The sequence below is a fragment of the Protomyctophum parallelum genome (assembly GCF_964188405.1).
Source record: "Protomyctophum parallelum genome assembly, chromosome: 9".
Taxonomy (NCBI): Eukaryota; Metazoa; Chordata; class Actinopteri; order Myctophiformes; family Myctophidae; genus Protomyctophum; species Protomyctophum parallelum.
This window is the reverse complement of record NC_139706.1, coordinates 48,549,826-48,576,190: the sequence shown is the minus strand read 5'-3', so window position 1 is coordinate 48,576,190 and position 26,365 is coordinate 48,549,826. Positions and strand designations below refer to the sequence as shown.

The 26,365-nt window shown below is 44.1% G+C and overlaps 1 protein-coding gene across 1 annotated transcript; it reads right to left on the bottom strand.

Moving 5' to 3' along the window:
- Nucleotides 1-11,114: 11,114 nt before the first annotated feature.
- LOC310864621 (uncharacterized protein) lies at nucleotides 11,115-20,143 on the bottom strand. Its single transcript, XM_083773309.1, has 6 exons — nucleotides 20,085-20,143; nucleotides 17,284-17,348; nucleotides 15,614-15,749; nucleotides 13,773-14,334; nucleotides 12,439-12,979; nucleotides 11,115-11,466 (listed from the first exon to the last, which is right to left on the bottom strand). Exons 2-6 carry the CDS (start codon nucleotides 17,346-17,348, stop codon nucleotides 11,244-11,246), a joined length of 1,527 nt encoding a protein of 508 aa, XP_083629435.1. The 5' UTR covers nucleotides 20,085-20,143; the 3' UTR covers nucleotides 11,115-11,243.
- Between the last annotated feature and the right edge of the window lie 6,222 nt (nucleotides 20,144-26,365).

Sequence of the window (26,365 nt, the reverse complement as noted above, 5' to 3'; positions counted from 1 at the left end):
ATTGTATACCGGTACTTTACCTGATGATTTTCATTTATATTTTGCTACTTTATACTTCTTCCCTAACATCATCAGAGGTATTGTTTACTCAATTACTTTGGTGGTGTAAGTATACATGCTGGTGTCAATATGTAGGCTACATACTTTTACTCAAGTAACATTTTGAACAGGTCTACTGGACTTTGTACTCTGTAACAGAGTATTTTTTTTACATTGTGGTATTGCTAGTAAAAGAAAACTCAAGTAAAACATCTGGGTCTTCCAGTCGGCTTCTACAACAGGATTTAAATACCCCAATTATTATTATTATTTAAACTTTAACCCATTTTGCGTGGGAACCCATTTTGGTGTTAGCATTATGTTATGCTTTAGCTTTTGAAAAATAGCAGATCTACAAGCTCGTAGCGCGCCACCGAGTGGCGCGCTACGAGCTTGTAGGTCTGCTATTTTTCAAAATCGAAGAACGACTGACATTTTTTAGAATCTGATCTCAGGTCAGAATGGGTTAATCAGACCAGTGTGAGTCCAGTGGAAACCTCGTATGAATCTGATCTCAGGTCAGAATGGATTAATGCGTAACACCTGTTGCTTTCGTGTAAAACCAGGCACCATAAAGGGCCCGAAATCAGAAAGTCACCTGACTCTCCTCCACGCGTTTACAATTCAAATGTAAAGTGAGTATATGTTTGATGCGAATATACATTTTCAGATTTCTTTTCCCTCCAGTTATTCTGCTATAAACCACCTAACTCCAGTGTTGTTTTCGTCGACTAAAACCAAGACGAAAAAAGTTCGTCGACTACCTTTTTTCACTAACGAAAACTAAATGGAAACTAAGCTAAGATGACTAAAACTAAGACTAAATATACTGACAATTTCGTCGACAAATAAAAACTAGACTAAAATGTTAGGAAGGGACTAGTGGACACGAGATCCAGTATAAGTCATTTTACACTTGTTTGCATGCTGAAAATAGCAGATCTACAAGCTCACAACGCGTCACAGCGCGACGCGTTGTCAGCTTGTAGATCTGTTATTTTCAGCATATGTAAAATCTGCCATTACGACGGCATCAAGGCCCGCCAAAATGCATTTTAGTCGACTAAATCAACTGTAGATTTAGTCGACTAAAATCTCATGACATTTAGTCGACTCAAACTAGACCAGCACTAAAACATTCCGGGTGACTAAAATGTGACAAAAACTAAATTAACACTATTCCAAAGACTATGACTAAAACTAAAATAGAAACTTGCTGCCAAAAACAACACTGCCTAACTCCCACATCTTTCAGGAAATGAAGAAAACCTTATATTTGGAAAACAAAATCTGCCTCATCAAAGTTGGCGTTGTGACTTGACTTTTATACTTGTGTCAATGTCTTGCAGGAGAGGGGGAGAAGTGGTGGAGTTAGCTGCTATAACAGGAGAGGGGGAGAAGTGGTGGAGTTAGCTGCTATAACAGGAGAGGGGGAGAAGTGGTGGAGTTAGCTGCTATAACAGCCTGAGGGTCCAATGGAGTTAAGAGGTTTTGCTTTGCTTTTTTTACTACTTTCCATTGGCTTAATATCCTTTTAACCAACACACTGACGTCTAACGGTAAATCAATAGCACTGATTTATGTGAAAAGAAAAGAAAAGAAAAGCTAAAAGAATTACAAAAAAATCGAAAACCTAAAAAATGCATGGAAGCTATAAAGAGCAAACTAAAAGCTAATAATTATCTGAGAGAAAGTCAACAAGGAACTAAACATGGTCCACGGTATAATCCATAAACCTCATGCAGTGCTAGAAGTTATCCATTTGTAACTGACAGCTGACAAATGTTACCAAATGGACCCTTACGGCTAAGCCTTGGGTCCAAATGGACCCTTTTGGTGACCTTTGGAGTCAATTGAACACAGACAACTTTATATTGCACCTTTCCTCATTGCTCAACCATTGATTTGTAGCTGTAACAAAATACTAATGCTGGTATGCACGCACGCACGCACACACACACACACATACACATAACACACACACACACACACACACACACACACACACAGACCGACCATTGTCTTGTAGTCACTTTTACAATTAAACGGGTTGGCTGGGAAAGGGTTAATGGCATGTTTCTGTTTGCGAGTGCTGCTGTGTGCATGTGAATGCAAGCACGTGTGTAAGTGTCTGTGTCTCTGTGTGCGCGTGTGTGCGTGTGTGTGTGTGTGTGTGTGCGTGCGTGTGTGCGTGCGTGCACGGTGTATTGTTTCTCATAGACATTCTCCCACAGTCCCTGCCCTGTGGGACAGAGGTAAGACAGGCAGATGGCTGCATTCAGCTCTGCTATGGGTCAACATATGGTCCCCAGAGAGTGTGAGTGTGTGTGTGTGTGTGTGTGTGTGTGTGTGTGTGTGTGTGTGTGTGTGTGTGTGTGTGTGTGTGTGTGTGTGTGTGTGTGTGTGTGTGTGTGTGTGTGTGTGTGTGTGTGTGTGTGTGTGTGTGTGTGTGTGTGTGTGTGTGTGTGTGTGTGTGTGTGTGTGTGTGTGTGAGAGAGAGAGTTTATTGCTCTGTGAAGGATGAAAGGATAGGAAAAGGAGTATGAACAAAGTGACAAGAAGTTATCTGAGTTAAGAAACTCGACTGAGGAGAGGAGAGACTGGAGGGACCCTTTAATAGGTCCATTTGGGACACATTGGGGTGCATTTCTACATTCTTAAAGCATTCTGACCTGAGATCAGATTCATACGAGGTTTCCACTGGACACACACTGGTCTGATGAACCCATTCTGACCTGAGATCAGATTCTAAAAATGTCAGTCGCTCTTCGATTTTTCAAAAATAGCAGACCTACAAGCTCATATCGCGCCACTCGGTGGCGCGATATGAGCTTGTAGATCTGCTATTTTTAAATAGCTAAAGCATAACATGATGCTGACACCAAAATGGGTGCCCGTTCAGAATGGTTAAAGCATTACAATATGAGGATTAATTTGACTCGTATGAATCTTAACCTGTGACGAGAAATGGCGAGGAGTGGTTTTACGGGAATGATGAATTAGTGAATGAAACATAAAGTGCTGTGTGTGTGGTGTCAACGCGTCGTACTGTCTGTCGTACATTGCGAGCTTGTAGATCGGCTATTTTTGGTGCGTGACACTAGTCTAATTATAAATTCAGTTTAAGATAATTAATTCTCCGAGATCTCCCTTAAGGGTCCAGCATGGATGGATAGATAGTACCTTTCAGCCTATTGACATTAAAGGAGCAGTTTGATGCAACGGAATGAGAAAGATTTCCCTAAACGATTACTAACGCAATACATTATTTCAACAGGCTAGCCCCCCCCCCAATCCCTTTTATAACAATTTGACCAACACCAAAACGGGTTCCCCGATCAAAATTGAAATTAAACGACGATAATTAGCATTCATTTCATGCCGTTGCGTCGGGTGGGGGGGGGGGGGGGGGGGGGGGGAGAAAAAAAAAGTCCCATCTAAAAAAAAGCAAGCAAATGTAAGTGAGTGACTTTGCAAAGAACAACCCCAGGGCCCTGCAGAATACCGGAAGACTCGCCCCGGTGCTTGCCCGTTTTTCCTCCCGGAATTGTCACCAGTGAGGGGGATAACTTTGTAATATGCTATTGGCTGTTTGTATTCTTTTTGGAAGAATATAAAAAGATACTCCTGTAGAAAGGCTATATTATATTACTTATATTGACCCTATAAACAATTTAGTATTCTTTAGTATTATGTAAGGTTTTGCCCACTCAAACGGTACCTCGTCAGATAATCCCCACATATCCTACAACAACTTCTGTGAACAGACTTCACTGTAGTAGCTTTTCATAAATTATATTTGTACTTAGGCTGTTAACTATACTATAAACTATAACTATAAACTGAAAGTTTATAGTTAGAGAAATTCAAAGTCCAGCCGTCTGCTGTCCAGCCTCTCCCACCAACCCCTCACATTGGGGACATTTCTGGGAGGAAAAACAGAAACGGGGTGAGTCTTCTTGTTACCCGAAGAACAACCCCAGGGCCCACAGATAGATGAATGGCACGTTAGCTGTCACCTTCCCGGCCGGGCACGGCCACACAAAAGAACTGAATAATATAGTAGAGGGAATCTAACTGTGTGCGGAGAGAGAGAGACTGTTACTGAATCGTAATGAGTCATCTATTAGAGAGAGAATTGATGCCAGCGTTGTCCCTTTATATATACCATCCTGAACGGGAACCCATTTTGGTGTTATAGCATCATGTTATTGCTTTAGCTATTGAAAAATAGCAGATCTACAAGCTCGTAGCGCGCCACTCGGTGTAGGTCTGCTATTTTTGAAAAAAATCGAAGAACGACTGACATTTTTTTTTAAATCTGATCTCAGGTCAGAATGGGTTAATCAGACCAGTGTGTGTGTGTGTGTCCAGTGGAAACCTTGTATGAATCTGATCTCAGGTCAGAATGGGTTATATACCCCCCCCCCCCCCCCCCCCACCACCACCTACACCTCTCCTACCATTCCTGCTCTCAATAATAACCCACCTCCCCTCCCCTCCCCCCATACACCCTCCTCCCCCTCCCTCTTGCTGAGGGTCTATTGGTGACATTGTGATGCAGGACAGAGGAAGAGGAGGAGGAAGGGGGATGGGGGGGGGGGGGGGGGGGGGGTGTGGCCATGTAGAACTATGTAGCTGACAACAGCTGTTCCTTCCTACCCCCACCCACCCACCCACCCACCCCTCTCCCAACAACACACCCACCTATACCAGGCATTATCCCCCCACCCACAGCACAGACCCCCGGCACTCGGCCCCAGCCTTTCTTATCCACTTACAAATGGACACCAGTGGCTGCTGTGTAAGAGACTCCAACCCAACACCCGCCGAGGTCGGGGCGAGAGCCCCATCTGGATGTTTTCATCTCCTCCTTTCTCCTTCTCCTTGTCTTCTCTATAGACGGTATGCGCATGCTTAAAGTGAATGGCACATTCTGTGTGGAGTTTGCATGTGTCCCCCTAGGGTAGATATACCCTCACAAAAAACATGCAGTAATCCTGGTCACTAAACTGCCTCCCCCTGCTGGCCAGCCGGGGGCGCCTGATGGAGGGGAAAGGAACTGGTCTCTATACTGCCTCCCCCTGGCCAGCCGGGGCGCCTGATGGAGGGGAAAGGAACTGGTCTCTATACTGCCTCCCCCTGGCCAGCCGGGGCGCCTGATGGAGGGGAAAGGAACTGGTCTCTATACTGCCTCCCCCTGGCCAGCCGGGGCGCCTGATGGAGGGGAAAGGAACTGGTCTCTATACTGCCTCCCCCTGGCCAGCCGGGGCGCCTGATGGAGGGGAAAGGAACTGGTCTCTATACTGCCTCCCCCTGGCCAGCCGGGGCGCCTGATGGAGGGGAAAGGAACTGGTCTCTATACTGCCTCCCCCTGGCCAGCCGGGGCGCCTGATGGAGGGGAAAGGAACTGGTCTCTATACTGCCTCCCCCTGGCCAGCCGGGGCGCCTGATGGAGGGGAAAGGAACTGGTTGGAATAACGTGTTCCTTCCACGCGCTACGTCCAACCAGGGAAACTCCCCCCTGTCAGGTGTAAAGGAGCAACTTGGACACTCAGGCATGAAGGAAGCATGAGTTCAAGTCCGTTGCTCTCCCCAGGTTGGTGGAGGGTGTGTAGAGCCCAGGATCACATTAGATGATTGACACAGGGGTGAAAAATGGGTTACAAAATCGTAGGATAAAAAAAATATATAATTATATTAAAAGTGAATGGCAAATTGAGTGGCAAAGCAACAGGCAAAGTGAGTTTAACATTGTTGAATGCAATCGGATAGGACCTTTCTGTGTGGATGTATGGGGTGTCGGGGCCAGGAAGTATAGTTTTCTGTGTGGATGTATGGGGTGTCGGGGCCAGGAAGTATAGTTTTCTGTGTGGATGTATGGGCTGTCGGGGCCAGGAAGTATAGTTTTCTGTGTGGATGTATGGGGTGTCGAGGCCAGGAAGTATAGTTTTTTTGCCACTCAGTAGGCGTTCCTGAATAACTTCCTGGTTTGATGATGATGTCACGCGCATATCCTCTATATAGCCCACCTTTTCCCCTCCTCACTTTCACCACTTAAACCGCATCTCCGTATCCTATTAGCCTGGGAGGGTCTAACCCATTCTGACCGGGCACCCATTTTGGTGTTAGCATCATGTTATGCTTTAGCTATTGAAAAATAGCAGATCTACAAGCTCATAGGTGGCGCGATACGAGCTTGTAGGTCTGCTATTTTTGAAAACGACTGACATTTTTTTAATCTGATCTCAGGTCAGAATGGGTCAATCAGACCAATGTGTGTCCAGTGGAAACCTCGTATGAATCTGATCTCAGGTCAGAATGGGTCAATCAGACCAATGTGTGTCCAGTGGAAACCTCGTATGAATCTGATCTCAGGTCAGAATGGGTTTAATCAGACCAGTGTGTGTGTCCAGTGGAAACCTCGTATGAATCTGATCTCAGGTCAGAATGGGTCAATCAGACCAATGTGTGTCCAGTGGAAACCTCGTATGAATCTGATCTCAGGTCAGAATGGATTTAATCAGACCAGTGTGTGTGTGTCCAGTGGAAACCTCGTATGAATCTGATCTCAGGTCAGAATGGGTTTAATCAGACCAGTGTGTGTGTCCAGTGGAAACCTCGTATGAATCTGATCTCAGGTCAGAATGGGTTTAAATGATCCTATTGGGAGCGGATGATAAGTTATACGTCACGTTGTAGTCAGTCACTGGTTTGTACTTTGTAGTCCTCAGGCCGGACGGAACCCCCAAACTGGAATAAAAATTACACCAAATAATTCCCTGGATCATAATTTTAGGGCTGCGACGCGTTGTGAGCTTGTAGATTGTCTATTTTCAGCTCTCTCTCTCTCTCTCTCTCTCCTCCTCCTCTGGCTCTCATTCTTCGCCACCTTTTATTCAACGTGAGATTTGCTCTCCCAAGTGCTTGGTGGACGGGTCAGAACAGTGCTTGGTGGACGGGTCAGAACAGTGCTTGGTGGACGGGTCAGAACAGTGGAGAGAGACTACTTATTCTTCCCTATAGCTGGTGGACGGGTCAGAACAGTGGAGAGAGACTACTTATTCTTCCCTATAGCTGGTGGACGGGTCAGAACAGTGGAGAGAGACTACTTATTCTTCCCTAAAGCTCCGTATCCTTTATCTCTTTCTTCAGGCTCTCTTTGCGTTCCCGTCTAATGGACGCTCTGATCATCACACTGCAGCCAATTGCTTCGCGTATACGCTTGTGCATCGAATTCGTTGACGACATCTACGTCTGTGTTTTAATTAATGTAACCAATTTCAAACTTGGTGTCCCTATTTTGAGGTTGTCAACAAAGTTAAAACGTTTTAAAAATCACACCTGTGTGAACTGAGTGGTGCCCCCCCCCCCCCACTCTCTCTCTCTCTCTCATTAGCAGCCAACAGAGCAGCCACTATCCCTCTCTCTGTTTCTGGCGCCCCCTACTGGTACTAATAAGTCATATAAACGTATGCTGGTTGTAGGAGTGGTTGCTGCACCACTCAAAAATAATAATCGTCAAACTAACTTCAAACTAACACGTTATAGATCAGCTGTTGGAGCTTGTATTTTGTGTGTTTTACTTTGTTTTTATTCCTTTTTACAGGTTAATACAGAGACAGGCAATTCAGACCAACATCTGAATTGCTGAGTGTTAGTGCTTTAGGGTCCACCCCCCCCCCCCCCCACCCCCCCCACCCCTTCACACACACACACACACACACACACACACACACACACACACAAACACGTTCAGATTGATGAACACTCTGGATTTTCACCGTGAAGTTCTAGACCGGAGCATTGAGATGCAGTGCAGCGCCGAGTCATTCTCTTCCTCCTCATCACCGAGTCCCCCCCCCCCCCCCCCCTGTTCTGTGTCAGCCATTGATACTTTTATGGCACTTTCTTTGTGACCGAACGTAGTTTATCGTCGGCTGCTGTGTGGCGGATCATTAGGGAACATAAAGGGCCCGTTCTGACTGAAGGACAAAGAGAGCCTCTCAACACAGATGTCAAGTGAGCCAAACTCTCGCTAACCCTGTCAACGTTATCCCATTCTGAACGGGAACATCATGTTATGCTTTAGCTATTGAACAATAGCAGATCTACAAGCTCATAGCGCGCCACCGAGTGGCGCGCTACGAGCTTGTAGGTCTGCTATTTTTGAAAAATCGAAGAACGACTGACATTTTATTTTAATCTGATCTCAGGTCAGAATGGGTTCATCAGACCAGTGTGTGTCCAGTGGGAAACCTCGTATGAATCTGATCTCAGGTCAGAATGTGTTATAACACTCTGAGGACCCTGTCAACATTATAACACTCTGAGGACCCTGTCAACGTTATAAGAATCTGAGAACCCATCGTCAAAAAAAGAAAGGAACAAAAACAGTGCCCTCTTTTCCGTGAATTGATGCGAGTCAACGGTCCGGTCTGTCTTGAGAGACTAACGTTATAATACCCAGCGGTGGAAAAAAAGTACTCAATTTACAGTATCTCGTTCAATAGATTTTAATAGCTTGATTGAACGAGATTATAACGCTCCTAAATGCTCTAGCCGAAAAGACTATACGCTCCACTTTATTTGCCCTAGAGACGTGAAAAACCGAAAAACACAAAACAAATGAATTATAAACATGTCCTTTTTGACAGTCGAGTTAATTTCATGAACCTGACTGATTTGTGTTTAAGCAAATTAATTTCCATTGATTTTATTTGAATTGTTTAATGTAGTATTATTTCAATATTATTTTTAGTTAATTTGATGACATATGGAAAAAAAGAAAAAGAAAAAAAAAAGATATGGACTTATGGAGGTATGGAAAACCCTTCCCTCTCTTTTGATGACGATGAAAATGTAAAATGTGAAATGTATCTCGTATCCTTTGTAAGTGAACCATTGTATGTTTGTGCGAATAGTGTGTTGTGTTTTGTGTACTGGACCCCAGGAAGAATAGCCATGCTTTTGCAAATGCTAATGAGGATCCATAATACAAGTAAAGTAAAGTAAAAGCTGTCCTTGGATCATGAAATGTCCATCAGATCATACATAAACACAATGAAATGTCCACATTCACATGTTCACAAACACATTATCCACGGGGCGGAACTGTTTACAAACAACCCAAATGACAACAGTTAACGTACCGTGTGCGCCTTCTGCCGATTATTTTAGGAGAGTTACGTTATCTTTGTCTTATATTTCTTTATTTTAAAGGACACTCTTAGTGACACAGGAAGGGCATACACCTCCCAAACTCACTTTTGAATGGAGTTGTCTTTGAGAATGTTTAACCCAAAGTCCACGAATGGTTTAAACCAGTGGCTCTCGAAGCATTTAGTCTCAATAATGTAATATGAAATAGAAACAGGACTCTGATGAAGACCGCGAGGTCGAAACGTTAGTCGTTTTTGTATACTCAGCACCTAAATAAAAGGCTCTAAATGTCCGTGCTGCTCCAGTCTCTTCTCCTTATGCAACTTTGGATGTCCTTATGCACCTTGTGAAGCACCGGATCAGCCGTTTCAGGCTTGAGGCGCGTTGGTTTGACTCCCTTTGTATGAAATAGAAACAATTACATATCCAAAAGAAAACAAGTTATTGTGCAATGAAAGGAAGAAGCTTGCTAAAGCCCAGTTCCTGAACGCATCACTGGTGTGGTGTGCCAATAATCACGGTAAAAGCACACCCTGTCGAGTATTATTGCTTAACCCATTCTGACCTGAGATCAGATTCATACGAGGTTTCCGCCGGACACACACTGGTCTGATGAACCCATTCTGACCTGAGATCAGATTCTAAAAATGTCAGTCGCTCTTCGATTTTTCAAAAATAGCAGACCTACAAGCTCGTATCGCGCCACTCGGTGGCGCGATATGAGCTTGTAGATCTGCTATTTTTAAATAGCTAAAGCATAACATGATGCTGACACCAAAATGGGTGCCCGTTCAGAATGGGTTAATTCATAATGAGAACAATAATCCACGTGACGTTTAATCGACGTTTAATAATTCATTATTAAAAGAACGATGTTGTCCTATCGCCATGGTAGGCCTAACAGTTGCACGGTTTACCCAGGATGCATTGCACAATTCATTTATTTGGTTAAAACCTTCATTAAAATGTTTTGCATAAAACAAAGATTCAGTCATACGTTCACTATTGCACATTATAGACCGACACCACAACGCGTATTCAGGGCGGAGTCACCATCCCCAGGGGAGTGCAACAAACCATGTACAACCCAGATTTGGCACAAACAAGGGACTCAATTATTTTCGCTCCTATGCCACCAAAATGTGGAACGCCCTACCAACAGTCATTAAGACATGTGAATCCCTTGACTCCTTCAAAACCGCTCTCAAAGGGCACCTACGGACGGCTGCAATTCGAAACTGGCCTCTGTAAAATCTGAATCCCCCCCACCCCCTTTCCCCTCACTGTATATGTATCTTTGAATTCCTGTTCTGTTCTTTAACTACATAGAAGTGTCTATTTGTATGTCTCTAAATGTTTTGATGAATTGAACAATGTGGACCCTGTTGTAAACAAGTGTAATGCTTAATTGGGTCGTCCACTCACAGTTAACAGTCTTTGTATTGAGTTTGTGCTTGAAATGTACTGTAAATTCTGCAAACTGTTAATAAATATTTCAATCAATCAATCAAAAGTTGTGATTTGCTCTCGTTCGCTGCCATGCAATTTGCGGCATTTTTCCAAAACAATATTGCGCAGAGTATAGCGATTATCAAACGTATTTGCAATGCCATACGTTGAAAGATCTGTTGCCCGTGGACAAGGCACGTTACCTCCGCAAGTTAGATATTATCGGCATAGATGTTTGTCCGTATGTGATTAAGGATTGGAAAAAGTCGCATTGGCAGCCATAGAAAATTCTGCCCAGGGAAAAAAAAAACGGATGTGACGTTTTTGGGCGTTCCTGTCTGATGTGGTGTCAGTGTATTATTGTAGTGGTTCTAAAAGTGTTACCTCAGGGGGTTCCAAATGGACCCTTACAGGTCTTTAAATACAAATACAAATCAAATACTCAAAACATCGGAGTACTTTTTTTTAATCAGACCAGTGTGTGTCCAGTGGAAGCCTCGTTATGAATCTGATCTCAGGTCAGAATGGGTTAATCAGACCGGTGTGTGTCCAGTGGAAACCTCGTTATGAATCTGATCTCAGGTCAGAATGGGTTAAAGCTGGGCGTGTCCCTTCCGCTTGAAGTGACGTGTCAGGTGGTGCACGAGAGCGAAGCTCCGCCCACACTGGGCACAGTGGTAGGGTTTCTCTCCGCTGTGCGTCCTCCCGTGTCTCTTCAGGTCGTTGGCGCCGATGAACCTTTTCCCACACTGGTCACAGCCGAAGGGTTTCTCCCCCGAGTGGGCGCGCTGGTGATCCTTCAACGTGCTCGACGCCCTGAAAAGTATTATATAAATGTCACCGTTAATGGGTTAATTCTCAAACGAAAAACATTTCAGATGACTAAACTACAATGTTTTCTTTTTTAATTCAAAGGACTATGAGTAGAAACTTAACCAACACTGGTGTCAGAGTCCTGCACGGGTCTAATTTAGACAACCTGTGCCCCGCCCCGTCAATAATCAGGTCCGTGGATCGCCCCGTCACCCATGATATTAATAATAATAATAATAAACTTTATTTGTATAGCACTTTTCATACATAAATGCAGCTCAAAGTGCTTCAGAGGGCAGGACACAAAAATAGAATACAATAAAACACAAGTAGTTAAAATGATAGAACAATAGCAGAGAACAAAACCGAATATAAGAACATAAAATAAATAAAAACACATAAAAAAATAAAAAAAAAACTCAACTAAAAGCAAGGGTGAAGAGGTGAGTCTTGAGTTGGGATTTAAAAATGTCTACAGAGGGTGCGTGTCTGAGCTCGAATGGAAGTTTATTCCAGGCTGTTGGGCCATAGAAGCAAAAAGCTGCCTCACCATACTTTTTTGTGCACATTCTTTTAGGCACTTCAAGTAGGCCAGCATTGGAGATTAAAGGTATATTCAGTGATTTCACTTAATTCAAATATCACTTATTTCTTTGTTTTGTTGTGATAATCATCCTCTCTACTATAGAGTGTGCTGGCCATATAAGGAGTTCCTCCCTGTCCCCAGTTAACCCCTGTGGGGGTCAAAAAACCTTAGGTTTCGTTTTTGGCTCTCTATCCTGATTGGATGAAAGGCTTTAATTGCCACCTAGCCAAAAACGAAACCTAATGGTTTTTTGAGTGAAATCACTGAATATACCTTTAAAATACAAACTAGACCCCCGGGTACCCGTCGGGTACCCGTCGGGTATCCGGGGTACCCGACAGGACCCGTTGCAGGACTCCTGACTGCTGCTGGTAGGGCTTTCTTCTCACCTGAAGCTCTCCCCACACTGCGCACAGCGGTAGGGCTTCTCTCCCGTGTGACGTGTCCGGTGCAGCTTCAGGTGGTTGAGGCTCCTGAAGCTCTCGCCGCAGCGCTCGCAGGAGAAGGGCTTGTGGTCCGCGTGCATGAGGCCGTGGACCCGCAGCTGCTCCGACCGCACAAAGCCGCTGCCGCACTGCGCGCAGCGGTAGGGTTTCTCCGCGGAGTGAGTGGCTCGTCGATGCCTCGTCAGAGCGCCTCTGTCGCCGTAGCTTTTGTCGCACTGGTCACATCGGTGGGGTTTCTCTGCTGCTGCTGCAGTGTGAGTGGGTTTTCTGTGACTCGCCCGGCGGTGCTTCTTGAGATGAGAGCGGTGAGCGTATCTTTTGTCGCACTGGTCACATTGGTGTGGTTTCTCTGCTGCTGCAGTTGGAGTGGGTTTTTTGTGACTCGCCCGGTGCTTCTTCAGATGAGACGGCCTGGCGAAGCTTTTGTCACAGCGCTCACAGCAGTGGAGTCTGGGCTGAGCTGATGCTCCTCGCTGCTTCCTGACTGAGGAGAGAGAGAGAACAGGAAAGACTCGTTAGAAGAACAAGGATGAACACGTTCCACAATAAAAAAGGACTATGTTTAGTTATTTGACTAACAACTGACATCAGCAGCGCTGAGTTGTTGATAAAAAGGTGACGGAACTAAAGATTATTAGAAAGATTATTATTTATAACTACAACCAAACGCAAATTTAAAAATAAAAATGAAGTGAGGGGTGCTCTTATTATCGTCAGACATCATCATGCATGGTCAACAAATCAAATCATCACAAGCGTCGACTAAATCAACTGTAGATCTAGACTAACCTGACGCTGCCAGATGGGGGCGGTATTGGGTAACCATGTTCCCCAACACCACAACCATCTGGGACCTCTCAGGGAGTTGAGCTAACACCGAACCGCTCCCGGTTCGAGCCAATCAGCGTGAGCTAAGGGCGGGATATGTGCGAAACCGGATGTGAAGCAATATAGACACGTCAATATGATTGGTTGTGTTTGCACGCCCACACGGTGATAGACAGACGGTCCCATCCAATCATCTACCAAGTATCTTGAAAAAAAGGAACAGCCCCGTCGAATTTGCTTCCACGATCCCAGATCCCAATAAGCTGTGAAACAAATTTGTGTAGCAAGCTTTTTGGATCTGGCAGCGTCAGGTTAGATCTAGACTGGAACTAAAACATTTCAGATGACGGACATGTGAGTAAAACTAAATTATATTTTTTATTCAAAACACTGACTAAAAGACTGACTACATCAAAATGTGCTGTCAGAATCTGTACTGTTCTCCATACCAGCTAACACACTGATGTCCATGTCACCTTCAACTTCCAGTTCAAGGTGGTCTTCAACTTCCGGTTTGACGACGTCTTCAACTTCCTGTTCAAGGTGGTCTTCAACTTCCTGTTTGACGTTGTCTTCAACTTCCTGTTCAAGGTGGTCTTCAACTTCCTGTTTGACGTTGTCTTCAACTTCCTGTTCAAGGTGGTCTTCAACTTCCTGTTTGGCGATGTCATCAACTTCCTGTTCAAGGTGGTCTTCAACTTCCTGTTTGGCGATGTCATCAACTTCCTGTTCAAGGTGGTCTTCAACTTCCTGTTTGGTGAGGTCTTCAACTTCCTGTTTGAAGACGTCTTCAACTTCCTGTTCAAGGTGTTCTTCAGCTTCCTGTTTGACAACGTCTTCAGCTTCCTGTTTGACATCTTCAACTTCCTGTTCAAGGTGGTCTTCAACTTCCTGTTTGACGACGTCTTCAACTTCCTGTTCAAGGTGGTCTTCAACTTCCTGTTTGACGATGTCTTCAGCTTCCTTTTTGACGATGTCTTCAACTTCCTGTTTGACGATGTCTTCAGCTTCCTGTTTACAATTAGAATTAGAATGTAGTCGTTAGTCACTGTTGATTTTGTTGACTAAGACTTAAGACTAAAAGACTAGATTAGATTTTGATATTTAGTCCACTAGACTAAGACTAAACAATGTCGGATGACATTATTGAGGACAATGTATTTGACTAGCCTGGAGTCCACCTATGCTTTCTATGGCATAGAGCACCGAAGTCCTGACGTAACTCGCTCATCCCTTCGATTCGGAGAATAACATGGGGTGATCTTAATATCGTCTACTATAAGCGTTGTGGTCCAAAAATAAACAAGCTGTCTCTGCGTTATTGTCAGGGAGGTTTCTCTGTATCGTTTGCAACAGTCAGTCACTCATATATGATACAGTCTGCTTCTAGAGAAAATGTAACTAATTCAGCAGCAGTAGCATTAGCGTTTTCTCTCAGTCAGTTGATTCTTCATATCCATATGAGTGAAGCGGCCGGGGTGACATGTTTATTTTTCAAACACAGTTCTTATATGAAGCAATCTAAAAATCCTCCTATGGCGATTTCAATGCAACTAAAAACATACATGAACCTGGGGACTGACGCCCTCTACTGAAAGTGATGTCAGACTTCGGTGCTCTATTGGTGGACTCATGGAATTAGTCTCATGTCGCGCTGTACATGAGACTAATTAATTAGAGCTACAGAGAGAGAGAGAGAGTGGTGTGTCTGTGTGTATGTGTGTGTGTCAATTGAAGTGGACTCGGACCCAGACTTTTTTAATTTCTCCCTGGAAATAAAAACGTCTGGGTTTTCGAGGCTACCGTTTGACTAACATTGCCGGCCGGCTTTGGAAATGACCGGGGAGTGTTGGTCGCATGGACAGTGTTACATGCTATAGTATGTGGCACCACCAGCCCCCATCCGCTTCTCATTGTAAATACTAATAGCAATATGAATGAAATAAAATGGCGATAGTATTCAGTGTGTATTCAGTGATGGTATTAAGTCTTGATCTCTCTTTAGAAGCATTAATATTCCAAACGCTTGGTTAAGTCAGCAATTAGGACAGAACATTGGCGTTCTGATCAAAACCATAGATTCAGAGATAAATTAATAGTTTTGTCGGCCCGTAAATGTAAGGAACTCCAGTCAATAAACGACAAGATAAATAGTCACATAAGTGTAGGATGGGTGGAGCGTTCACACACACACACACACACACACACACACACACACACACACACACACACACACACACACACACACACACACACACACACACACACACACACACACACACACACCTACCAGTGTGGTCCGCGTTGAGCTGGAGGTCAGGGGGTCAAGGTCGTCTTCAGGTTCCCGTTTAACAGAAACCGTTCCTGATGGTGGAGGAGAACTGCCCCCCATAGACTGTTCTGTAAGGAGGAATACATAGACTGTTCTGTAATGTTGTTTTTGGCAGCAGATTTAGATTTTAGTTTTAGTCCCTTGAATAGTTTTCATTTAGTTTTAGTCACATTTTAGTCACCTGGAATGTGTTAAGTGTTAGTCTAGTTTTAGTCGACTAAATGTCATAAGATTTTAGTCGACTGAATCTACAGTTGATTTAGTCGACTAAAATGTATTTCGGCGGGCCTTGATGCCGTCGTAATGACTGTTTTTACACTTGCTGAAAATAGCCGATCTACAAGCTCACAACGCGTCGCAGGGCGGCGCGTTGTGAGCTTGTAGATCGGCTATTTTCAGCATGCAACCAGTGTAAAATGACTTATACTGCATCTCTTGTCCACTAGTCCCTTCCTAACATTTGAGTCTAGTTTTTATTTGTTGACGAAATTGTCATTATATTTAGTCTTAGTATTATTGATCATAGCTTAGTTTTCATTTAGTTTTTGTCAGTGAAAAAAGGTAGTCGATGAACATTTTTTCGTCTTAGTTTTAAAGTCGACAAAATCAACACTGCTTAGTCGGCTGGTCCGGGGAATCTGTGCACAAACACAAGCACAGCTACCAGACGGAAAAGTGATTGGACTTCACCAGAGTATAAGAAACCAAAAATAAATCTACCTGGCATGCTGGAAAGATCGAGACAACCCAAAACCAAAGCAAAATGGAAAGCCTTATATAGCACTAAAAAGAGAATAATATTATATAGTATTGCCTGAATACTTGAGCACGGTAAACGAACCAAAACTTAGGAAAGCCTTGACTATGTTCACTAACAGACTCAGTGAACACAACGGTAACAAGAAGACTCGCCCCGTTTCTGTTTTCCTCCCAGAAATGTCCCCAATGTGAGGGGTTGGTGGGAGAGGCTGGGACAGCAGACGGCTGGACTTTGAATTTCTCTAACTATAAACTTTCATGACAGCAGAACAGCCTAAGTACAAATATAATTTATGAAAAGCTACTACATTGAAGTCTGTTCACAGAAGTTGTTGTAGGATATGTGGGGATTATCTGACGAGGTACCATTTGAGTGTGCAAAACCTTACATAATACTAAATTGTTTATAGGGTCAATATAAGTAAAATAATATAGCCTTTCTACAGGAGTATCTTTTTATATTTTTCCAAAAATAATACAAACAGCCAATAGCATAGTACAAAGTTATCCCCCTCACTGGTGACAATTCCAACGGGCAAGCACCGGGGCGAGTCTTCCGGTATTCAACACAACCTTGCAACAGAGAAAGGCCGCCACAGACAGACCCCGCTGATGAATTATTTGTAAACAAGTGTAATGCTTAATTGGGTCGTCCACTCACAGTTAACAGTCTTTGTATTGAGTTGTGCTTGAAATGTACTGTAATTCTGCAAACTGTTAATCAATCAATCAATCAATCAATCCCAAGGGAAGACAGCTTGTAGTCGAGTCCTAGCCTGGTGAAACCACTCCCCCTGCTGGACAACATTAGCACCTGTGCTCAGCTATATACCCTGGGTAAATACAGAACTAAATAAATTGTGTTGTACCTGTATGATAAGAGACAAATGAACCTTGTTGATTGTCCATTATTCACTCTGGACAGTGAAATCATCTGAAAGGCAAAGCAAAAATCAATCAATCAATCAATCAATCTCATTGTCTACAGTCTGCACAGTGACAGTTAACTGACGTCGAAATAATTAAAAAAAAGTCTTCTGAAAGAATATATGTTCAAAGATTTGTGCCGCATTTTCGCGATTTTTCAAAAATAGCAGACCTACAAGCTCGTAGCGCGCCACTCGGTGGCGCGCTATGAGCTTGTAGATCTGCTATTTTTCAATAGTTAAAACACCAAAAGGGGTTCCCGTACAGAATGGGTTAACAGTGAAACTATTACTCAGAGGGTATTCATAAAATCTGGGAATACATTTCTTACCAAGACTTTTCTTCACCACTTTGTAGCAATTGTAAGAAATATTCAACATTAATGTCGAATGTCCAAATCAAGTTCTAATCATGCAGTAAACTTGTCATTACCTTTTTTGACCAAACAGCCAATTATTAAGGATTAAGGATCAGGTCTTCCTGTTAATGTTTATTTACGAAGGAAGAGAATTAAGGAACATCCGCACACTAGTTTCATGAGCTCCATTTGAAACGTACTTTATTTATACAGGCAACAAATTGCAACGTTTCGACCTACTATACTAGTTCTTCATCAGGCAAATATCATGATTATATTTGCATATTTGCATCATATTTTCCCGATGAAGACAGAGTTTCATGGAGCTCTAAATACAGTGGTTCCCAAACTTTTTCCATCTCAATCAAGGACCCCCAAAATGATACTTAGCCTGCGGACCCCCATTTGAAAATATATGCCAGGGACCCCCATAAGAGAAGATTGTTACGGCTTTAGCAGTGATTCTCAACCATTTTCATTTCAAGGACCCCCCTGGCTTTACCTTGAATTAGGCTACGGTCCCTCATGTAATGGAATTTATATCTCTGGGACCCCAATGTATATTGTAAAATCAAAGCTAATTTTAACTCTGAGAGTGTACAAATGGAACCAAATGGATCCGTTAGGGCTCTGAGTTACAGAGCCATAAGGGTCCATTTGGTTCCTAAATTATCATTTAGCTGGGGACCCCCAGGAACTCTCTCAAGGACCCCACTTTGGGGGGGGTCGCATTTTGTTCAAACAACAATCGAAACGGTCAATGTGAACAAGCATAAGCTATATGTAGTTTAGTAATAGTAACTGTTACCATGACGACCAATGTAAACGCTCCGGCAGATTGAGAAATAAACTGCCAGGTCTATGAAAACAAGCCCAAGAGAAGCGATCACGTTAAACCACATTTGAAAATAGCAGATCCACAAGCTCATGACACAACATATTGTGAGCAGAGCTTGTATATCTGCTAGGTGAGCAAGGTGACAAAATAATGTGGAATATATTTTTTTTTTACATTTTAACAATGTTAACATTTTAATTATTATTTATGATTGTAGAGTGATATTTGTTATTTTGACGTGCTTTAGCTATTGAAAAATAGCAGATCTACAAGCTCAAATCGCGCCACCGAGTGGCGCGATACGAGCTTGTAGGTCTGCTATTTTTGAAAAATCGAAGACACTTTTAGAATCTGATCTCAGGTCAGAATGGATTCATAATGAAACTGTCAGGATGTAATAGACATTTCTAGAATCTGATCTCAGGTCAGAATGGGTTAAAGTTAATTGACTGTTGACTCCATTGAAGGGAGCAACTACCAACCACTAGCTGTGGGGTGTGGGGAACATGCCAACAGTGGGAGGGTTGTGTTTAGAGATGTCTTGACTTTGATTATATTATAGGAATGATTTATAGAGTAGTATGTGACACTTTAAAATGTGTGTTATTTATGACTTATGAATGATTTGTGATGTCTCTGGACATTGATGCACTGGTTCGATTGTGGAATCAATCCGGGGGTTGGTTTGGTCTAAATGGGAGGAGCCTAGCCTTTATAAGGAGCACCTGCCACTGCCAATCAACGTAGGATTGTAGGGAGCAGAGCAGAGCAAAAGAGACAACCTGGCCAGTGGGCTGTAAATACCTTGTTTGTGTTTGGTTCGTTTGAATGACCATTTATTGTGGACTCTGCAAAGGTGAAATAAAAACAGATTTTTTTTTGTATAGAAAAGACTGCTTGCTATTTTTGTTATTTTGCCATTTTTGAGCATTTTGGGAGTAGTTTGAGAGTTGGTTCAGTGCCAATTTTGGCCTACACTACCTTCACTCAGTGTGACACTGGCACAACCTATTTGTTTTATGTAGGGTCCTCTATCAAATACATTATCTACAAATAAACAACTACACTTTAGAAACAAGACCATGAAATAAACAATTCTACACTTTAGAAACAAGACCAAATAAACAACTACACTTTAGAAACAAGACCAAATACTACACATTAGAAACAAGACCATGAAATAAACAATTCTACACTTTAGAAACAAGACCAAATAAACAACTACACTTTAGAAACAAGACCAAATAAATAACTACACATTAGAAACAAGACCAAATACTACACATTAGAAACAAGACCAAATAAACAACTACACTTTAGAAACAATACCAAATAAACAACTACACATTAGAAACAAGACCAAATCATCATATTTGGTCTTTATAGTAGAAACTTTAGTAGAAACGACCAAAGACCAAATAAACCCACATCTACCAATATTTAACAAGCAATATTACAGAAAAACAAGCCCAGCGTCACTTGTAATAAGCAGACATGGCAACACTGCAGGAATAATGAACATAAACCAATGAAAACGGAATAAAAACCTGTTACAGCACAGCCGGTGACCTGTAGAATTCTGTGACTCCGTGCAATTGATGTCGTTGTTTATCTATAAACATTGAAACGATGTATCAGTCTGAAGTTTATGTGTGATATTATGAACTATAATATGAACAACATAAACATATTGATTTACATACCGTTACGTTCTGAAGAATCACTGTCTGCTTCCACGTGAAAAACAACAACAACAAAGTGCGTCAAGTGACATCTAATTAACAAACGTGACATCCCGGAGGTCGATTTCATAATAAAAGTTGTCTTTGTTGATTTTTAAACATGTCACAGTGCCACACTGCCACCTAATGGCCGTTTCTCAATATACCCAAACTTGGGAAGTTCAGACTTGAGTCCTTACTCCTTGGGAGTTTAGTTCAGACTTGCAACTTGCAAGTTCGCCCTCGGATACAAGTTGAATGTCTTCTAATATTATCATCACTTTACCCAAATACAGCTCAAGTGGTTTTTGACATTAATGTTTTGAAACGTTTGATTAGAATGACCACCTGCATCCAGCAATTTGAATGTATTCAATCAATCAATCTATCTATCAAATTATGATACATGCACAGTACAGTAGGCCTACTTGAGTAAATCTACTTTCCACCACTGGAGGATTAACACACCCACAAAAAACAGCCAACATAAAATTACTTTAGTCTTCCTAGAAATGTGCTTGAGTAAAAGTAAAATATTTGTCTTGGAAATGTACTCTAGTAAGTAAGTGTATACAACAATAATAATAATAATAATAATAATAATAATCTAATACTCAACTCAAGTAAAGTACAGATGCTCTGTACTTCTGTACAGTACAGAGGAATAGAAAGAACATTTACCACCAGTGATTTACACATTCTCCTCTCCCCTCTCTCTGCTCTCCTCTCTGAAGTCTGATTGGCCCTGAGTGTGATCACCTGTGAGCAGCAGCTGAATCAGGTTGGCTAATGAAACAAGACAGTATAAAAGCTCTGGTGGAGTCTTCTCTTCTCTTTTTTACTGAAGGAGGATGTATGTTGAAGTGGCAGGTTGTCTGTCTGTCTGTCTGTCTGTCTGTCTGTCTGTCTGTCTGTCTGTCTGTCTGTCTGTCTGTCTGTCTGTCTGTCTGTCTGTCTGTCTGTCTGTCTGTCTGTCTGTCTGTCTGTCTGTCTGTCAGTCAGTCAGTCAGAGCCAGTTTTTGTTTGTAGAATAGTGGGGCTTCCAGCTTCCAAGGGGGTTTTCTCCAGGTTACTACAGGGGGAAGCCATGAACTCCTTTTGTCATGATTTAGTTTTTGTTTTACATAAAGCATTTGAGCAGGTGCCAGCCTCTATATTCTAGCTGTGTAACATAAACAACTGAAAAGTGAAAACATCATATCTACAAGCTCACAATAAGTGTCGTGAGGATGTAGATTGCCTTTTTTTGACAACAATGTTTTGGGAAATGCTTGGGGTGGAAAAGGAGCAGACCAAGTACAAGTTGAGTGTTTAACCCATTTTGGGGCGGGAACCCCTTTTGGTGTTAGCATTATGTTATGCTATAGCTGTTGAAAAATAGCAGATCTACAAGCTCATAGCGCGCCACCGAGTGGCGCGATATGAGCTTGTAGGTCTGCTATTTTTGAAAAATTGAAGAACGACTGACATAGAAACATAGCTTTTTCAGAAAACTGTCAGGATGTAGAAGACATTTTTAGAATCTGATCTCAGGTCAGAATGGGTTAAGTGGTTAACTGTCTGAAATGCAGTTAAAACATGATTCCAACATTACACAACCGTAGAGCTGTCAAACAAGTCTCATGAAGGGGTCTGGCCTGCGTCATCTCTCCCTCAGCTAACTGAGCTAAGGGGTCCCTGCTTCATCTCTCCCTCAGCTAACTGAGCTAAGGGGTCCCTGCTTCATCTCTCCCTCAGCTAACTGAGCTAAGGGGTCCCTGCTCCATCTCTCCCTCAGCTAACTGAGCTAAGGGGTCCCTGCTCCATCTCTCCCTCAGCTAACTGAGCTAAGGGGTCCGGCCTGCTTCATCTCTCCCTCAGCTAACTGAGCTAAGGGGTCCCTGCTCCATCTCTCCCTCAGCTAACTGAGCTAAGGGGTCCCTGCTTCATCTCTCCCTCAGCTAACTGAGCTAAGGGGTCTGGCCTGCGTCATCTCTCCCTCAGCTAACTGAGCTAAGGGGTCCCTGCTTCATCTCTCCCTCAGCTAACTGAGCTAAGGGGTCCCTGCTTCATCTCTCCCTCAGCTAACTGAGCTAAGGGGTCCCTGCTTCATCTCTCCCTCAGCTAACTGAGCTAAGGGGTCCCTGCTTCATCTCTCCCTCAGCTAACTGAGCTAAGGGGTCCGGCCTGCGTCATCTCTCCCTCAGCTAACTGAGCTAAGGGGTCCCTGCTTCATCTCTCCCTCAGCTAACTGAGCTAAGGGGTCCCTCCCTGCTCCATGTCTCATTTCATCATGTATCATCGAGCCTTGCACCTAGCCCATTCTGACCTGAGATCAGATTCATACGAGGTTTCCACTGGACACACGCTGGTCTGACGAACCCATTCTGACCTGAGATCAGATTCTAAAAATGTCAGTCGTTCTTCGATTTTTTTCAAAAATAGCAGACCTACAAGCTCGTATCGCGCCACTCGGTGGCGCGATATGAGCTTGTAGATCTGCTATTTTTCAATAGCTAAAGCATAACATGATGCCAACACCAAAACGGGTGCCCGGTCAGAATGGGCTAGAAGCCTTGCTTCTCTAGTCTAAGCTGGAGCGTTGTGGGTTGTCTGCTTCTGCAATACTCTCTTCTCAACACTACTTTACACAAAATTGCCATCAAAATAGTAAAATACCATACAGCAGGGGTGCCCAAAAGGTAGATGAATTTTGATGAATTGAACAATGTGGACCCTGTTGTAAACAAGTGTAATGCTTAATTGGGGTCGTCCACTCACAGTTAACAGTCTTTGTATTGAGTTTGTGCTTTAAATGTACTGTAAATTCTACAAACTGTTAATAAATATTTCAATCAATCAATCAAAAAAGATAGATCACACAGTCTGTGCAGGTACAGACCACATGACATGCCCCTAAAAAATACAATTTAAACAAAAACAAAAACTATTTTTGTCATCTCCCACTTGAATTAAAGTGACTTGACTTGATTAATTATTTTCATTCAATTCATTTCACCCTCTATTTCCCATTCCAAGTGCGTTTGCCTAATATGTAAAGTCTATTTTCAGCAATGGGATATTAGGCCTATATATGTTTTTTTGGTGGGTAGAGATCTGGTTGAGCTGGTCATTTTGAAAGTAGCTATCAAGTCTAAAAAGTGTGGGCACCCCTACCATACAGGGTAACAGCTAGCATTGATGTGGCTATACAAACAATTAAGGCTACTGTGTTTTTGCTTGCTTAATTGTTATTTTGTGTTTGTTTTTTTATCTTCTTCTGCCCTGTAAAGCACTTTGCGTTGCATTTTATGACATGAAAGGTGCTATATAAATAAAGTTTATTATTATTAAAGATTATTATTATCTGCCAACAAACATGGTAGCCTACTGGTATACCACCTACAATTGACAGTATGATGATGCTTGTAATGTGTGTAGTCGCCACCAGGTGGTGTGATAATACCATGACGTGAAAACCTCATTCACAAGGTTGTCAAATAGAAACAATTGTTGTTGTTGTTGTTGTTGTTGTTGTTGTTGTTGTTGTTGTTGTTGTTGGATGCCAGGGTGTCAGATGCCCGCACATATAGAGGTCATGCCTATGCCGCTAAGGTCAAGGGTCACACACAGAAGAAAGCAGCATTCACAGCCTGTCTGGTACAGGTGAGGCGTCACTGCATGAACCACTGGTTTGACTTTAATCTAATTGTCCAGAATTGTAAGAATTACGTTTGTATGATTGTATCATTCCACAATAAGTGTTTTCTCAACTCTTCTTGTAGTCACAAGATAAGATGGATGGATGGATGTCATGATGAATTGAACAAGGTGGACCCTCTTGTATGCAAGTGTAGTGCTTTATTGGGTCGTCCACTCACTGTTAACAGTTTTTGTATTGAGTTGAGTTGAGTTGAAATGTACTGTAATTCTGCAAACTGTTAATACATTATTTCAATCAATCAAAAAAGCCTAAAAGTAACTTAAAGGTATATTCAGTGATTTCACTAAATTAAAATATCACTTGTTTTTTTTGTTTTGTTGTGATAATCCTCCCTACTATAGAGTGTGCTGACCATATAAGGAGTTCCTCCCTGAAAGGGCCTTTCTGTGTGGAGTTTGCATGTTCTCCCCACAAAAAACATGCAGTAATCCTGGTCTCTATACTGCCTCCCCCTGGCCAGCTGGGGCGCCTGATGGAGGGGAAAGGAACTGGTCTCTATACTGCCTCCCCCTGGCCAGCTGGGGCACCTGATGGAGGGGAAAGGAACTGGTCTCTATACTGCCTCCCCCTGGCCAGCTGGGGCGCCTGATGGAGGGGGAAGGAACTGGTCTCTATACTGCCTCCCCCTGGCCAGCTGGGGCGCCTGATGGAGGGGAAAGGAACTGGTCTCTATACTGCCTCCCCCTGGCCAGCTGGGGCACCTGATGGAGGGGAAAGGAACTGGTCTCTATACTGCCTCCCCCTGGCCAGCTGGGGCGCCTGATGGAGGGGAAAGGAACTGGTCTCTATACTGCCTCCCCCTGGCCAGCTGGGGCGCCTGATGGAGGGGGAAGGAACTGGTCTCTATACTGCCTCCCCCTGGCCAGCTGGGGCGCCTGATGGAGGGGAAAGGAACTGGTCTCTATACTGCCTCCCCCTGGCCAGCTGGGGCGCCTGATGGAGGGGAAAGGAACTGGTCTCTATACTGCCTCCCCCTGGCCAGCTGGGGCGCCTGATGGAGGGGAAAGGAACTGGTCTCTATACTGCCTCCCCCTGGCCAGCTGGGGCGCCTGATGGAGGGGAAAGGAACTGGTCTCTATACTGCCTCCCCCTGGCCAGCTGGGGCGCCTGATGGAGGGGAAAGGAACTGGTCTCTATACTGCCTCCCCCTGGCCAGCTGGGGCGCCTGATGGAGGGGAAAGGAACTGGTCTCTATACTGCCTCCCCCTGGCCAGCTGGGGCGCCTGATGGAGGGGGAAGGAACTGGTCTCTATACTGCCTCCCCCTGGCCAGCTGGGGCGCCTGATGGAGGGGAAAGGAACTGGTCTCTATACTGCCTCCCCCTGGCCAGCTGGGGCGCCTGATGGAGGGGGAAGGAACTGGTCTCTATACTGCCTCCCCCTGGCCAGCTGGGGCGCCTGATGGAGGGGAAAGGAACTGGTCTCTATACTGCCTCCCCCTGGCCAGCTGGGGCGCCTGATGGAGGGGAAAGGAACTGGTCTCTATACTGCCTCCCCCTGGCCAGCTGGGGCGCCTGATGGAGGGGAAAGGAACTGGTCTCTATACTGCCTCCCCCTGGCCAGCTGGGGCGCCTGATGGAGGGGAAAGGAACTGGTCTCTATACTGCCTCCCCCTGGCCAGCTGGGGCGCCTGATGGAGGGGAAAGGAACTGGTCTCTATACTGCCTCCCCCTGGCCAGCTGGGGCGCCTGATGGAGGGGAAAGGAACTGGTCTCTATACTGCCTCCCCCTGGCCAGCTGGGGCGCCTGATGGAGGGGAAAGGAACTGGTCTCTATACTGCCTCCCCCTGGCCAGCTGGGGCGCCTGATGGAGGGGAAAGGAACTGGTCTCTATACTGCCTCCCCCTGGCCAGCCGGGGCGCCTGATGGAGGGGAAAGGAACTGGTCTCTAAACTGCCTCCCCCTGGCCAGCCGGGGCGCCTGATGGAGGGGAAAGGAACTGGTCTCTATACTGCCTCCCCCTGGCCAGCCGGGGCGCCTGATGGAGGGGAAAGGAACTGGTCTCTATACTGCCTCCCCCTGGCCAGCCGGGGCGCCTGATGGAGGGGAAAGGAACTGGTTGGAATAAAGTGTTCCTTCCACGCGCTACGTCCAACCAGGGAAACTCCCCCCTGTCAGGTTGTAAAGGAGCAACTTGGACACTCAGGCATGAAGGAAGCATGAGTTCAAGTCCGTTGCTCTCCCCTTGTCCCCCATATATGGGGACTAGGTTGGTCTCCCCTTGTCCCCCATATATGGGGACTAGGTTGGTCTCCCCTTGTCCCCCATATATGGGGACTAGGTTGCTCTCCCCTTGTCCCCCATATATGGGGACTAGGTTGGTCTCCCCTTTTCCCCCATATATGGGGACTAGGTTGGTCTCCCCTTGTCCCCCATATATGGGGACTAGGTTGCTCTCCCCTTGT

What these genes read in the sequence shown, in the direction of transcription:
- LOC310864621 (XM_083773309.1), bottom strand. Translation starts at nt 17,348, where the DNA reads ATGATTTCACTGTCCAGAGTGAATAATGGACAATCAACAAGGTTCATT. An exon ending in ATTTGTCTCTTATCATACAG is followed by an intron (nt 15,750 to 17,283) that starts GTACAACACAAT and finishes ACAACATTACAG; the next exon opens with AACAGTCTATGTATTCCTCC. An exon ending in GCTCAACGCGGACCACACTG is followed by an intron (nt 14,335 to 15,613) that starts GTAGGTGTGTGT and finishes AATTGTAAACAG; the next exon opens with GAAGCTGAAGACATCGTCAA.